Source organism: Natator depressus, chromosome 2 (genome assembly GCF_965152275.1).
Source record: "Natator depressus isolate rNatDep1 chromosome 2, rNatDep2.hap1, whole genome shotgun sequence".
Taxonomy (NCBI): domain Eukaryota; kingdom Metazoa; phylum Chordata; order Testudines; family Cheloniidae; genus Natator; species Natator depressus.
The window spans coordinates 109,072,372-109,088,579 of NC_134235.1; the positions used below are offsets into that span (position 1 = coordinate 109,072,372).

The 16,208-nt window shown below is 49.0% G+C and overlaps 1 protein-coding gene across 2 annotated transcripts in view; it reads left to right on the forward strand.

Moving 5' to 3' along the window:
* The first annotated feature begins 12,116 nt into the window (after positions 1–12,116).
* GMPR (guanosine monophosphate reductase) overlaps positions 12,117–16,208 on the forward strand; it is a 64,376-nt gene continuing 60,284 nt past the window's right edge. Inside the window, exon 1 of one of the 2 annotated variants that reach the window (XM_074944829.1) lies at positions 12,117–12,576. In XM_074944829.1, coding sequence (XP_074800930.1) covers positions 12,175–12,576 — 402 coding nt within the window. In that variant the 5' untranslated portion in view covers positions 12,117–12,174. Of the gene's footprint in view, positions 12,577–12,979; positions 13,088–16,208 lie in introns of those variants that run through there. The other variant, XM_074944830.1, reaches the window with a different exon arrangement.

Sequence of the window (16,208 nt, forward strand, 5' to 3'; positions counted from 1 at the left end):
CTTTCTCAAAGAAGGAGATCTGGTTGGTTTGGCACGATCTACCTTTTGTAAAACCATGTTGTATTTTGTCCCATTTACCATTGACTTCAATGTCCTTAACTACCTTCTCCTTCAAAATTTTTTCCAAGACCTTGCATACTACAGATGTCAAACTAACAGGCCTATAATTACCCAGATCACTTTTTTTCCCTTTCTTAAAAATAGGAACTATGTTAGCAATTCTCCAATCATATGGTACAACCCCTGAGTTTACAGATTCATTAAAAATTCTTGCTAATGGGCTTGCAATTTCTTGTGCCAATTCCTTTAATATTCTTGGATGAAGATTATCTGGGCCCCCCGATTTAGTCCCATTAAGCTGTTTGAGTTTCTCTTCTACCTCAAATATGGTGATGTCTACCTCCATATCCTCATTCCCATTTGTCATGCTACCATTATCCCTAAGATCCTCTTTAGTCTTATTAAAGACTGAGGCAAAGTATTTGTTTAGATATTGGGCCATGCCTAGATTATCCTTGACCTCCACTCCATCCTCAGTGTTTAGCGGTCCCACTTTTTCTTTCTTTGTTTTCCTCTTATTTATATGACTATAGAACCTTTTACTATTGATTTTAATTCCCTTTGCAAGGTCCAACTCTACTTGACTTTTAGCCTGTCTCACTTTATCCCTACATGTTCTGACCTCAATAAGGTAGCTTTCCTTGCTGATCCCTCCCTTCTTTCATTCCCTATATGCTTTCTGCTTTTTCTTAATCACCTCTCTGAGATGCTTGCTCATCCAGCTTGGTCTACAACTCCTGCCTATGATTTTTTTCCCCTTACTTGGGATGTAGGCTTCCAATAGCTTCTGCAGCTTTGATTTAAAATAATCCCAGGCCTCCTCTACCTTTAGATCCATAAATTCTTCAGTCCAATCCACTTCACTAACAAATTTCCTTAATTTTTGAAAGTCAGCCCTTTTGAAATCAAAAACTCTAGCTGCAGATTTATTTTTATTAATCCTTCCGTTCAGTTTGAACTGAATTAGCTCATGATCACTTGAGCCAAGATTATCCCCTACAACCATTTCTTCTATGAGGTCCTCACTACTCACCAAAACCAAATCTAAAATGGCATCCCCTCTAGTCAGTTCAGCAACTACTTGCTGAAGGAATCCATCAGCTATCGCATCTAGGAAAATCTGAGCCCTATTATTATTACTAGCACTCGTCCTCCAGTCTATATCTGGGAAGTTAAAGTCTCCCATGATCACACAGTTTCCATTAGTATTTACTTTATTAAAAACATTAAAAAGGGCTCTATCCATATCCAAATTAGATCCCGGCGGTCTATAGCACACTCCAAGCACTATCCCAGGGGAGGCTCTAATAGTTTTCTTCCCCAATTTAATTTTTGCCCAGATGGACTCAGTCATATCCATTTCATCGCTTCTTATTTCTTTACATTCTACCTCATCATTGATATACAGTGCTACTCCACCACCTTTACCTTTATTTCGGTCTTTCCTAACAGCACATACCCTTCAATACCTGTAGCCCAGTCATGACTACTATTCCATCATGTTTCTGTTATCCCTATAATATCTGGTTTCACTTCCTGCACCAGTAGCTCTAGTTCCTCCATTTTGTTACCTAGGCTCCTCGCATTAGTGTACAAATGTAGGATTCATACAAGGTTCATGCGCTTGGCAACATTCAGGGCACACCCGGAGTGTTGTGCTGGACCTGTGCACACACAGCTCCTCTCAAGGGCATCAACCTTGGAATCTCGCCCAAATGACATGAACCGTGGGAAGCCTCCCAGGACTGGGCTCAAGGCCCGAGAGCAAGGAATGCGGTAGATAGAAATTGGTAAATAAGAATGTTAAACAAAGCCAGTGTATTCCTTTTATCTGTTGGAGAATGTAATGCGCGGGGGGAAGAGAGAGAATAAAGGGGAAGGTGGAAAGCTGACAGGCAGAAGCCTGTTAGCAGACCAGCCTGTTTGCTTGCTAAAAGCTGTGTTCCATCTTGTCATTGAACCGCCACAACTGGTGCCCAAACGTGGGGCCCTCAGCACTCACCTCGCCCGGCAAGGGTTTCAGACGCGTCACTCATCCGCTTCGCGGATCCCGGTGATTATTTTTCATTGTGGTAAGTATGGGAAGCTCCCTCTCTGCTTTGCAAGTGCAACACCGCAATGAGCTACAGTATTTGCTGCGTAAGGCTCAGCATGACTGCCCCACTCGAGAACTCACTCTCCTGCTACAGGAGGTGAGTGCCCAATGCCCGTGGTACCCTGAAGCCGGAACCCTTAAGCTAGCGGACTGGGAGCGGTTGGGCCAGACATTGCACAAAGAGCCTCGGGCGCCCGTGCAGGCTTTACATGCCTGGCACCTCTGCCGCGACGCGATACAGCGTGTCGCCTCGGACAGGCCCTCCCTCGTGAGGCTGGTGATCTCGCCACGCCCGTCCGCTCCTGCGGCCACCCCCCCTCCTACCGATGCAACACAGTGTGTCGCCTCAGAAAGACCCTCTCCCGCGCCAACAGAGGGGCTGCCGATCCCGCCACCCCCGTCCGCTCCTGCAACCATCCCTCCCCCTGCTTCACCCCCAGTGCCTTTATTACCACCGCCTCCCTGGCCTTCCCCACCGGAGCCGGTGTGTGATCACCATCCCACCGTGAGGCCCCATGCTCCGGGGCCCCTCGGGGGGTCGTCTGCGTCTGCTCAGGGGCTTTCGCTGGTGCAACAAATGGTTCACGCAGCGAAGACTCGCTCAGATATTACAGCAGAGGAGCTGGCTGATCTGGTCTCAGTTTGTCCGGTGACCTGGCAGGATGATGGCCAGGGCAACCAGGTTGCAGACTGGGTCAGTTTGCCTTACTCGGTGATCAGAGAGGTAAAGAAAGCGATTCGCGAGTTCGGCCTGACTAGCACGTATGTACGTGGTCTCATTGAAGGGCTAGGTACTGGGTACACCCTGATCCCTGAAGATTGGAAGGTGCTGTTGCGCATGATGCTGACGCCCAGTCAGTATGTTATTTGGCTTAGTGAGTATCGGCAGATGGCGGAACGCCAAGCCCAGGTATATAGAGAGCAAGGTGTCATTTATGAGCAGTTGGCAGGGGAGGGCCAGTTTGCTACTGTTCAGCTGCAGTCTAAACTCCCTCAGGCCGTCTTCCCCATTATTTCCACTTGCGCCCAGCATGCTTTCCGGAAGGTCCCGGATTCAGGCAAGCCTACCAAAAGCTTTGCCAGTATCCGTCAGGGTGCATCAGAGTCCTTTATTGATTTTACCAATAGACTGCAGGAGGCTATCCTCCGACAGGTGGATAACCCTGCGGCAGCTCAAGAGATCCTGTTAAAAATGGCGGTTGAAAATGCGAACGAGGATTGCCACCGTGCTCTCCAAGCTGCACAAGCCTCTGGAATTCTAGAGCTGTCAGACATGCTGCGGGCGTGCCAAAACATCGGAACCCAAGCACATACAGCTGGAGTTATGGCCGCCGCCCTGCGGAAAAGCGGGAAGGAGGGGAAGCGTTGTTACCGCTGTGGTAAGGAGGGTCACTTTCAGCGGGAGTGCCGCTCATCGACGGCGCCAACCCGCCCCTCAAAGAAGTGCCCCAAGTGTCGGAAGGGCTATCACTGGGCTAATCAGTGTCGTAGCGGGTCGGGAAACCGCACGATGGGTCCCCCCCGAACCCAGGGCCAAACGGGGGTGTTTCCCACTCAGACAACTGTTCCTCTGCCTTAAAATCCATAGATTCCATGAGGGTGGCGACTGCCGGAAGTGCAGGGCTTGATTTGATTATGCAGGAGGACGCTGATTTTCAGTTGCCGGGGGAGGTTTGCGCCATACCTACACAGGTGACGGGACCTCTCCCTGCCGGATTTGTGGGTCTGGTTCTCCCTCGCTCACATGCTGGGAAACAGGGTTTTTTTGTCATCCCAGGGGTCATTGACGCCGATTACACCGGCGTTATTAAGGTTCAGGTGTGGACCCATCTTCCGCAGTGGCTCCCGCGTGGACGATCAATTGCACAATTGATTTTGGTCCCCTATCAGGTGCCAGCCGCAGAGGATCGAACCCGGGGTGGAGGCGGCTTTGGATCAACGCTGTCTCAGTTGCCGTCTCACAACACGTCCTCTCCACTTGTTGCTCTAACAATGTCGGTCCGCCCCTCGAAACCTCAGTTAACACTTCTCTTAAATAATGTTCCTTTTACAGGACTGGTGGACACTGGAGCTGACGTTATGGTGATTCGTGATCCAGAGTGGCCGGTCGGTTGGCCAACAGTTCCTTCTAAAGAGTTGTGCGGGATCGGGGGTAGCAAACCCGGGCGCCAAAGTTTGTCTTGGGTCACGGTCTCTAAACCAGGAGGCCGTGCCCTTGCTACAATCCGCCCTTTCATACTCCCTGTCCACCTCAATATTTGGGGCCGTGATTTACTTACAAAGCTGGACACCACCCTCGATATTGATACGTAATGGCCCAAAATCCTCCCTCACCCACCTTGCCATCCGCATTACCATTGGTATGGCAATCCTTAGAGCCCGTATGGATTGACCAGTGGCCCCTCCCTCTAGAAAAGCTGAAAGCGCTTCATTCACTTGTACAACAATATTTGCATGCACAGCGCTTGGAGAGCTTCACTAGTCCTTGGAACTAGCTGCTGTTATTTTGGCCTTTCAACTTTTTGCTGATTGTCCCTTTAATTTGATTGTGGACATGCATTATGTTTATTAGGTAATTGATCATTTACCCCTTGCCCTCATTACCCCTCAGGTCGATGCGGACCTCCTTCGCCTGTTTTTGTCCTTACAGTATCTCCTCACCACTCATAATTTCCCTTATTTTATTGCTCATATTTGCAGTCATACCCCTCTGCTTGGGCTACTCACTGAAGGCAATGCGCGCGCCGATCGCGCGTTACGTGGTCAGGTAAATTCCCTTTTTTCTGACCCCATTGAAAGCCATTCCTTATTTCATCAGTCTGCCTCTGTTTTGGCCAGACAGTTTCACATTCCTGCTGATCAGGCATGTTCTATTGTTTGTTCCTGCCCCCCCTGTGCCGCTGCTGCCCCTACCTTTTCTTATGCCGTTAACCCCAGAGGTACCGCAGCGAATCAGCTGTGGCAAATGGATGTCACTCACGTGCCACAATTCCGCCCCTATTCGTTTTTACATGTTTTCATTGATATCTATTTGGGATTCCTTTGGGCGACCCCACAGCGTGGGGAAGCCACTCCCAAAGTTATTCACCATTTGCTAGCCTGTTTTGCTGTTATGGGTCACCCGAGCCAGATGAAAATGGATAATGCCCCAGCCTATTGCTCTATAGCCCTCTCCACCTTTTGTGCCCAATGGGACGTCCGTCTCAAACACGGGATCCCTTATAATTCCACAGGCCAAGCTATTGTTGAACGTGCACGCTAAAAACCTTGCTCGACAAACAATTAAAACAAGGGGAGCTGCGTCTCCGAACCTTAGGAGACATTCAGCAACAAATGCATATCCTTTTGTTTACTTTAAATAATTTAACGCTGAACGCAGATCAGCAGACCCCCGCGGATCGGCATTTTCACAAATCCGAGGTACTGGAAAGACCGCGTGTCTATTACCGTCAGCTGCCTGATCTGCAATGGCTGGGCCCAGTACCTTTAATTACTTGGGGTCGGGGATATGCTGCTGTGTCTCTCCCTGCAGGACCGTTGTGGGTTCCGGCCCGGTGTGTGCGACCGGCACTGAAACAGCATGGTGTGGCACCAGGGGCTGTCGAACCCCATACCGGATTTTCAGCTGACCTTGGAGGAGAACGCGGTGCCTCCCGGGTCGACAACGACGGGACGGAGACGGAGGAGACGTAGCATCCCAAGCCAGCCCGTGACATGGGGAGCAGTAAAAGCATTGGTCGCCGCGGCTCAACGAAGACTGGCAGCAAACCAACAGCCAGAGACTCCTGAGATTTTGTTTGTGGCAATTCTAGCCCAAATTACTGCTAATTCTGTATTGATTGTGTGCCTTTTGTGCCTGCTATTTCCTGGAGGGGTTGACTCGGGAGCGCTTCCTCCATTATGGGCCCGAATGACATATAACCTATGGGAAAGATTGGCTTCAATAGCAAATGTTACCCACTTTTGTTTATTTGATTTTGTAGCAGCTGAAGAATTGTTAGGTACGTGCCTTATTCCAGTATGTCATCACCCTGAGGAAATTGGGAATGAGATGATGCTCGCTGCTTACTCGAACCTCTCTTCTCAGTACTTTAGCATGGCTAATTGGGGCCCGGCCAATCACACTTTACCTTTTTAAGCTTATTTTTTGCTGTTCCTGTGTGCAATGTATTTCCTTTTTGTTAAGGCTTTGTCGAGACCCGCCCTGGCAGGCTCCACGAGTTATGACCTTGTCTGTCCGGGAGTTAACTGGCTTGCAAAAGCAAATTGATGGCTACCATGAGATGGCCGAGCACAAATAAACAAAAAAGGAGGGGATGTAGGATTCATAGAAGGTTCATGCGCTTGGCAACATTCAGGGCACACCCAGAGTGTTGGGCTGGACCTGTGCACACACAGCTCCTCTCAAGGGCATCAACCTTGGAATCTCGCCCAAATGACATGAACCATGGGAAGCCTCCCAGGACTGGGCTCAAGGCCCGAGAGCAAGGAATGCGGTAGACAGAAATTGGTAAATAAGAATGTTAAACAAAGCCAGTGTATTCCTTTTATCTGTTGGAGAATGTAATGCGCAGGGGGAGAGAGAGAATAAAGGGGAAGGTGGAAAGCTGACAGGCAGAAGCCCGTTAGCAGACCAGCCTGTTTTCCTTGCTAAAAGCTGTGTTCCGTCTTGTCATTGAACCGCCACATACAAACATCTTAATTTTTGCTGTTTGGCCCCACTCACATTCTGTACCCTATTAGGCACAGTCATTTTACTACCAGTATAACCTATTAGACTTGTATCTACACTGCCCTTCCTCCTAGCCACGGCTGTATCCACTCTTACTTCATTTTCTTTCCTCTCAATGCTAAATTTTGGCGTGGAGTTTACCTGGACATCTCCCAGCCATCTCCTCCTAATTCCTAGTTTAAAGCTCTCTTAATCAGTTGTGCCAGCCTCCATCCTAGAAGTCTATTTCCTTCCCTACTGAGATGAAGTCCATTCCGAGAGAAGTGTCCTCTATCCATGAATGCCTCCCAGTGGCCATACATCCCAAAGCCCTCCTTATAGCACCACTGCCTAAGCCATCTGTTGATAGTCATAATCTTGTCACACCTTTGTTGCCCTTCTCTAGGAACAGGCAGTATCCCACTAAAGATCACCTGAGCCTCAATTTCCTTAAGCATCTTCCCCAGCCTAGCATAGTCTCCCTTAATACTTTCCAGCGAGAATCTAGCCGTATCATTTGTTCCCACATGAAGGATAATTAGGGGATTCTTTCCCGCTCCCTTTAGAATCCTTTTCAACCTCAGGTCTACATCCCATATCTTAGCACCTGGAAGACAGCACACCATCCTATTCTCCGGATCAGCTCTGGTTACAGGCCTATCTATTTTTCTCAGTAAAGAGTCCCCAATCACATAGACCTGTCTTTTCCTAGTGACGGTGCTATTCTCCAGTCTATCCCCTGTTCCCTCTGGCTGCAAGTTCTTTCCATTCCTATTCTCCCTTGTAATCCTCTTTAACCCATCCTGTATCCTTCTGGGGCTCATATTTGGTGTAATCTCCATTAACTCTTCCCCTTTTCCTATAGGACTAGCTGCTCTTCTCTTCTTCCTTGCCCCTCCACCTTCAGTGACTACCTGCTGAGCCCCTTCTTCATTTTCCAACTCTGCATACCTATTCTTAAGCTCTATTTCTCCTTCACTAGCCCATCTTTTCCTCTGCCTGGTTCTTTTAGTCACATGCTTCCACTGACCACTTTCCTCACCCAGTCTCCCCTCAGAATTCCCCAGTCCTGCTTCCATCTGCAAGTCTGAGCTTTTCCCTTCAGATACCTCATGTCTTTGCTCCATAATCTGCTCAAACCCCTTCCTAAACTCTACCAAAGTTTCCACCTGCATCTCCAAACCTCGGATCTTTTCCTCCATCAGCTCTATCAGACGGCACTTCATACAGACAAAACTCTTACCAGGTGCCCCCTCCAGGATCACGTACATACCACGTGCCCCCTCCAGGATCACGTACATACCACAGCTTCCACATCCAGTCATCTTCATTGTGTCTTCCGCTACATGGGTCACTCCCACTGCTACCTCTGTATCTGTCATAGCCTTCCCACCTAAACCCTGTTAATCTGGGAAACACAAACCACACCAAAACACCACCACCCACAGCAAAAATCAAGCACCACAAGACAAACTCCCCTTGCAAACCCCTTGCTGTCTGTGCCGCTGCCTGACTGGCTGCTACCTTTTAGGACCCCTAGTCAGAGAAGCCCCGCCCCCTAATCAGGGCTCAGCTTCTCTCCCAGCACAAAGCCCCTACAAGCCTCTCCACATACAAATACTACCAATACAAAACCAGACACAAATACCTTCTCCTCCAGCAGAGCTCCCACTCACACTCTGTTCAGAGTGCAGAAGGAACCGTGACAGCAGTATATAATTAACTTGTGAAAATACTTGTCAACAGATATAACTGATGAAAACAGCATAGTAAGATTAAAAAATAAACAGATCTTAATGAAAGTGGCACCTGGACCAACCTCCTAGACCTACACACACCCAGTTTTAGGGTAGTTCAGATCAGAATTTTGCAACTGACCAGGTCTATAAAATGGGCCAGATCAAAACCCCAGGCCTGCAACACCCTGAATTCTGGGAGGACTTCAGATCGGGATCTGAAATTTGTGGTTTAGGCTCATCTTTACTATGAAATAAATAAGCATGTGTAATTACACCAACAAGGCTAAAAATCACAAGGGCAGTACTCCTCCAGCTTCAGTTAATCACCAGCTGGAGTCAGGAAGATGTTTCTCACTGAGACATAACCCTGGTCTACTCTGGGGGCGGGATCGATCTAAGTTATGCAACTTCAGCTAATTGAATAACTTAGCTGAAGTCGACGTACTTAGATCGACTTACCGTGGTGTCTTCACTGCGGTGAGTCAACTGCTGCCGCTCCCCCGTCGACTCTGCCTGTGCCTCTCGTGGTGCTGGAGTACAGGAGTCGACGGGAGAGCGCTCGGGGGGTCGATTTATCACATCTAGACTAGACGCGATAAATTGATCCCCGCTGGATCAATCGCTGCCCGCCGATCTGGCGGGTAGTGAAGACATACCCATAGTGTTGCACATTATTATGATTCATTTTTTCACCTTTCTCTGAAGCATGAGGCATAGAGAAATGTCAGAAGACAGCATACTAGATGAGATTGACCACTGAGCTTTTCTGATAAAGCAGTTCAGAAGTTTTCCTCCATCATGCCACTCCCAAGACAAGGGGCTAACTTGATCCTTGGATGTATAATGGGAATATCAAGTAGGAGTAGGGTGGTGATATTATTTTTGTCGACAGCAGTGATGACCACTACTAATTGAACACCTAGCTGGTGTCCACACTTTAAAATTGGAGAGAGTTCACAAAAGAGCTACAAAAATAATTAGAGTTTTGGTACTCATGTCTTAAAGTGAGAAACTAAAGGAGCTCAATCTATTTAGTTTATTGAAGAGATGAGCCAGTCACAGTCTATTAGTACCTATGCAGGGTGAAAATATGTAATATTAAAGGGTTCTGTAATCTAGAGAAAAAGACATTCAAACCAGAAATAAAGGACAATTTTTTAACAGTGGTAATTAACCATTGGCACAGCAAACAAAGGGATATGTGGTAAATTCTCCATCACGTGAAGTCTTTAAATCGAGATTAGATGCCTCTCTAAAAGATATGTGTCACAGGCTATGCCTACACTGCCCCACAGCTCAGACTATGGGGGGTATGAATAGCAGTGTGCACCGAAGCGCTGAGCTGAAATGCCTGTGTGGATGCTGCAGGATGTTTGAAGAGGATTACACTAACATGAACTAGGAACCTTTAAGTTTGCGCCAGAGCAGTGGTGCTGGAACAATTTGTATAGTGGGGGTGCTGATGGCAGAAACCATGTATTTAGGTTGTTATTACTACTTCAAGCTAACGGGTGCAGCAGCACCCCTAGTTCCAGCACTTATGGCCAGCAGTGTCCACATGGAGGAGTTACAGTACAGCACTTTGGTGTACACTGCTATTCACACCCCTTAGTCTGAATTACGGGGCAACGTAGACAAGCCAACAGTTTCAGTGTAGCTGCACCTGTATTTCCCTCTCTCACGTTGGACACCCCAAAAATGGAGACACGCAAAATTAGTTGCTACTTTTGAAAATCTAGTCTACAGTGCTGAGCAATATTGCTTTATCTGGGAGACACCAGCAACCACTGCCATAAGAGCCATGCTGAGGGCAGAGGATCTGCTGGGCTGTGTGCAACTTGGAGATAAAGAAGGCAGTGTCATGTGGCTTTGCAACACATCTGCTTTTTGCTTGGAAAAAGAAGCCCATGGTGAATGTCATGTTCCACTCTCCAGCTATGGGCAACATAAGCCTTATATTGCTCCCACCAAAGTCAGTGGCAAAACTGTCATTGACTCCAGTTTAATAGATCTTTAAGACCAGAAGGGATTGCTTTGATGAACAAGTCTAACCTCCTGTATTACATGCCATAGAATTTCAGTCAGTTAATCCTGTACTCAGCCTAACTTAATGGAAGCAGAATGGGCACAAAATATATTTCTTTGCTATGGCACTTTTTTCATTTAAACTTGTCTAACAGCTCCTAATATTTTAAAAAAATAGATAATAAGTAAACCAGTTTCAGCCTAATTGATATTTCAGAGGGCCAAAAGTACCCTTACTTCCCCATACCCACCAAAATTGGGGTGTATGTACAAAGGAAACTCCAAATGACTGATGGTGCTACTAAGATGTAGTAATCAACCAGCTGAAGGTTTCATCTACATTTCTACTCTGTGACTGCAAGGCTGTAACAGAACAAACACACATTAATTTGTGTAACAATTCCTACACTTCACTCACTATCAGTTTTCCTTTCAGGTAGGAGTTACACAACTCAGCCTAGTAAATAGACATGGGCCTGAGCTGAATTTCACCACAGCTCAGGGACAATCAGGTCTAGGGTTTTGGGCAGCCCTTTATAAAGAGACAGGGATTAACTGCAAAGGTCAGGTCCAGATCTGAGGTTCCCAGCATCTTGTAGGGTTCCAGATTCAGGAAGATGGCTTGCCTCCAGGCCTACACCATTACTTGGCTGAGAGCTTAATTATGATTGTGCCCCACAGGCAGGACGGGTTTCAGAGTAGCAGCCGTGTTAGTCTGTATTCGCAAAAAGAACAGAAGGACTTGTGGCACCTTAGAGACTAACAAATTTATTTGAGCATAAGCTTTCGTGAGCTACAGCTCACTTCATTGGACGGTCACTCTCCTCCCTTGGCTGCATAGAGCATTGGCTTCACTAAGCACAGCCAGCAGGGGAGGAGCAGTTTCACAACCTCACCTCTCTTAAGTGCCAATACACTATTCTCTCAGAGCTGCTCTCCTGTGTGAAGGCTGCAGCAGAGAGCACAGAAGGAAAGATCAAAGAGGGAAAAACCAGCAGTCAGAAGGGAAGGAAAGAGAGTAGCCAGCCACTGAAGCCTAAACGCGAATGACTGCCTCAGAACAGAGGAAATGAGGTCAGGCCCTCATGCCAAGTGCTGGAGGAACTAGGGACGCAGTTTCCCCGAAATCTTAAACAAAGGGGCTGCACAATTGTTAAAGAAACACTGAACAAGGCCTGCAGGATGAGTGTCCCCATTTAAAACAAGCAGCACTGGTGTGTGGGGGGGATACCAAGGCAGGGGCACCGCAGCCGCCCGGTCTTCCTCCGCCGGGGAATGCAGCTTCAAAGGAAAGTCTGAGCCCCCGCTGCCACAAGTGACGTTTCACAAGGGGACCGCGGCAGCCCAGCACAGCCCGAGGAACACGCAGACCCTGCCCCCCGGCGCGCGTACAGCTCTCTCTCTCTACAGCTGGGGCTTGGTCACATGGGCGGGGAGCGGCCGTCTTCCCCCTTGGTGCGCCCTCCCCGCGCCGCGGCTCCAGGCGCCGCGCCCGCTCTCCGGCGCGTGACGCCTCGCTCCCGCCCACGGCCCCGCTCGGCTGAATGCGGAGCGCCCTGCGGCAGCGCTCGCTAGCAACACGCCGCCCAGCCCCAGCCCGCGGAGCCAGACACACGCACGGGCGGGCAGGCGAAAAGGGGGAGGACGAGCAGCAGCTGCCATTGTGCCGTGCAGCGGCGCGTGCTAAAAACAGCCCCCCCCCCCATGACTGTCCTAATAAAGCTCGGGCGCTTAAGCACCGGCTCCCTATAAAAACCCTCCCTGCAAAGGGAGCGGGCTCGGCACCAGACGCGGACCGGCGGCCGCCGCAAGGAAGCGCATCCGCGCAGCTGGGGGGCACCCCCCACCGTCCCGGTGAGATGCCCCACGTAGAAGCGGATCTCAAACTGGACTTTCATGACGTCCTGCTCAGACCTAAGAGAAGCAGCCTCAAAAGCAGAGCCGAGGTGGGGGCATTCAAACCGAGCATGCTGGGTGGGGGTGGGAAGCTGTCCTTCTGTAGCGTTAACTTCGCAGCCGCTGTCTCGCGGTTGTTTTTATTCCCCAGGCTACGCAGGGTTACCCGGGGAACCCGCCCCCGCCCATCGATTTCACAGAAGCGGCCCTTGTGCCGCCGCGGTTGGAAAGGCGGCCGCTGCTCGCGGAGAGGTGCCAGGAGCGCTGCTGATGCGAGCGCGGACTTGAAAACTAAAGAGTGCTCGGACCTTAGCCTGCGCCCGGCGCTGCTTTCTCCTGGCAGGTGCCTCTGCGGGTTTTTGCAGCGCCCCGGGTGGGGCGAGAGACGGTGACCTAGAGCGTCGCTCCCCGGCAGCGCGCAGGGAACAGCTGCGCCGCTACAGTAGCGGTGGGACGCTGCCCCTCCCCGGGGGTCTGGTTACAAACCCGGCGTCCCAGGGCGGGCAGGAAAGTACCAGCAGCCAGAGGAGGGTGGAAGGTGCACGTGCCAATCCATACACGGTGAGCGGGTGGAGAGCCCCAGTTATGAACAAAGGAGGAGGGGAGATTTTGAATGCCGTGGTGCCATTGAATTGGCTCTGCCTGTCAGAGGGCTGGGATCCTGTTCAGCCGGCAACCCTATAAACTGGCCGCTTCTTTCTCCGCTATGTAAAAAATCCCTGCAGCCTGACCAGTTCTGGGTGTGTAACGGCACCGCCACAGCTGAGCTGGTTCTCTGTAACTGCAGCATATGCAGCTCTCAGTAATCGGACTGCGGATCATTATTAGCCAGTCAAAGCATTTCCATAATGCTGCATGGGTCTTGCTGAGTAACCTTACCACTGATTTGGGGAAAGCCCACAAAACTCGGCATCGCTATGAACTCACAACAAACATGGCCGCCTCATCTTGTGACACCATTCACCCCACCTCACCCCAGATGTCAAACACCATGTGATTAATACAGGCATTGCACTGGGTTGGGGAAGGGCGGGAGGATTCAACCTTCAACAAGGGGCAAAGGAGGTAGTGAGAAGAATGGGATCAGGAGGGAAAGGAGTCAAAGGGAGAGGTGGCTGGATTTGTTATGGCCAGGAATTCTGAGAGCTAATCCAAGCAGAAGCGTTTCACCAAGAATGGAGGAATAAGGCTAAAGAGTCCATCTCAGTATGATGATAACTTGAGGAGTGCTCCCTTTCAATTCAGTAATAATGGTATCCTGGACTAATTTACTCATTGCCCTTTTTACTTCTGCCCTCAAGTAAGGAGGAGCACCTTTGACCAAAAGGAGCACCTTTGACCATTTTCAGTAGTTCACTTAAGCAGCGTGAAAATTCCTCTTCAAAATTAAATGCAGTGGCCTGGCAAACAGGTGGGGCTGAGGGTCTCCTTTACTTGCTTATTTATTTACTTTATTTAAATGCAGGGTTTTGTATATTAGCTGTGCATGCATGGGGGAAGGAGGGGTTGATGGGAATGGGAAAAGCTAGAAGAACCAGGGCCAGTAAGGGAGAGTTACCTCAGGGGAGCATGATGAACGGCAAAAAGCATTTCATGTCATGAGGGCTCAGTGAAAGCTGATGAAGGTTAAGAAATTGGACACCATCACTGAGGCTGTAGCAACAGCTATTGACAGTACCTGAGAGAGCCAAATCTGAAACAGTCCCAGTCCTGCTTCAAAACAAGAGTACTGTATAAATAAATAGCGCTGGCAAGGGAACAGAGGCTGCTTACTACAGTGCCTGATACCCAACAAGCTGCTGCTTTGAAGTTTAAATTAACAGTGCCTGGCTAAGCTGTTTGAGTGTCTTATTCTGCACAGACAACACTTCACTTAATAGCTGGGAGTAAGTCACCTTCACAGAGGGACAGTGTAGTGCAGCACAGTATGACAAAGTCGGCGGTGTACATTCCTTTCCCTGGCTCGTTTGCAGTGTCATCTTTTATTCTTGTTACTTTTCCTTGTCTTTGCTTCCTGGAGTTACTCCCTCCTTTTAGAGAGAAGGAACCAAAATTCAGAAGCTCGAATTCAGATTTTGAAAAAAAGGTGTGGGTAGGGAGGGGGAGTTGCATGGGCCAGGGGCTTGCTAGGGTACAGAATCATGCACCCAGAGGGCATGGATTTCATATCAAACTTGGGTTGGGAATAACTGGAAGTTGTTAGCATCAGATGGTTGTGGGTGTCCTCGCTGAAGTGAATCCATGGTCTCACTACAGTTATTTGGGGGAAGCAGAGATGTGCATGGGTCCCAACATTTGCATTTGGGCACAACTGGGGGGTATTCAGGTTTGGCAGTGAGGCAGGCCCAACTGTGCTGCTGGACTTGGCCACTGTCTGATTTCTCCTCTTCTCTCCCCTCCCTGCACAGACAACATAGTTGAGGGAAATGGGTCCTTCTTTCACCTTGACCACTAGAATGGGGGTGGGTGGGGGCTGGGCCAATGGTGCATTCCTCTTAGCCTTCCCCAGGGAGGAGACAGTGCACAGGACAATGCATTTTCTCCCCTTTCCTCCTTCCACCCCACACTGTCTGATCAGGAGGTGGGAGAGAGCCCAATATCTGCTGGGTTTTTAAGAGCAAGGTACACATTGATCAGTGCTCCCTTCTGCCTGCACTACAATTTAGGATCAGGCAGAGCTAATAGAGCATTGATCGGTGTGCCATATGACTACGTTTTCTGAGTAGCTTGAACATCAGTAATGCAGGGTATGGTGGATATTTGTCCAAACTCAAATATCGCTAATATTCCAGATATGACCAATATTAATTGCAGCTCTCACCTCTGCTGGGCGGGTGGCACATGATAAAAACACCTTCACCACAGTTGGCACGAAGCCCCTTGTTGGCCCTCTTAGGAGAAGGGCCAGGGCCAGTATAGAATGGAGGCTGCACCGCTCTCTCGCTCTTACGGGTCACTCCAATTTCAGGCTGAGATATGCTTATCGGACAATGCTTGGGAAGCTTACACTGCTGCTGCCTGTGCTGGATTTTATTCTGAGGTCTTTCCATTTTGAGGGTTTCCAGTCCAGTATCTTTCAGGAAGACTAGCCATTGGTTTAAAATTGTAAACTGAAAGAAGGCTGGAGAGCTGTTCCTCCACTTACCTTAATGTCAAAACTCCTTTTCTGTAAAGTAGGGTAATCTGCACATTGCAGTGTGGCTGCTACCAGTGCCCTCATTCCTGGAAAAATGGGGCAGCCTGTTCACAGTAGATTTTTTTTTTTTTTGGTTGGTTGGTTTTACATTTTTTTCTAAGTGTACTTTCCCATTGGTGAAAAGTTGCTGGATTAACAGCCCTGGAGACTGAAGTCTTTTCTCTCTAGATACACAGGAAAAGAGCCTCATTGGTAGAGGGATTGCAAGCTTCCTCCACAACAGCCCTGTCAATACAGCATTATCCCTGGAAATGTCATTGTACACCTGGAGTAACGTGAGAAAGACACGCAGCACCTATCTGGGTCATTTCAGAGATGGAATAATCCGTGGAAGTGAGGCGCCCTGGAAGAAGAAAGGTCTTGTGGTTCAGGCACAGGTTTACAGCTTGCCCTGTGTCTTGGTGCTCTTCAGATGAGCATTTCCTTTCCTCCTCTTTTCATGCCCATTTGAATGGGCATTTGGCTTGTATATTAGTTTAGAGCAGT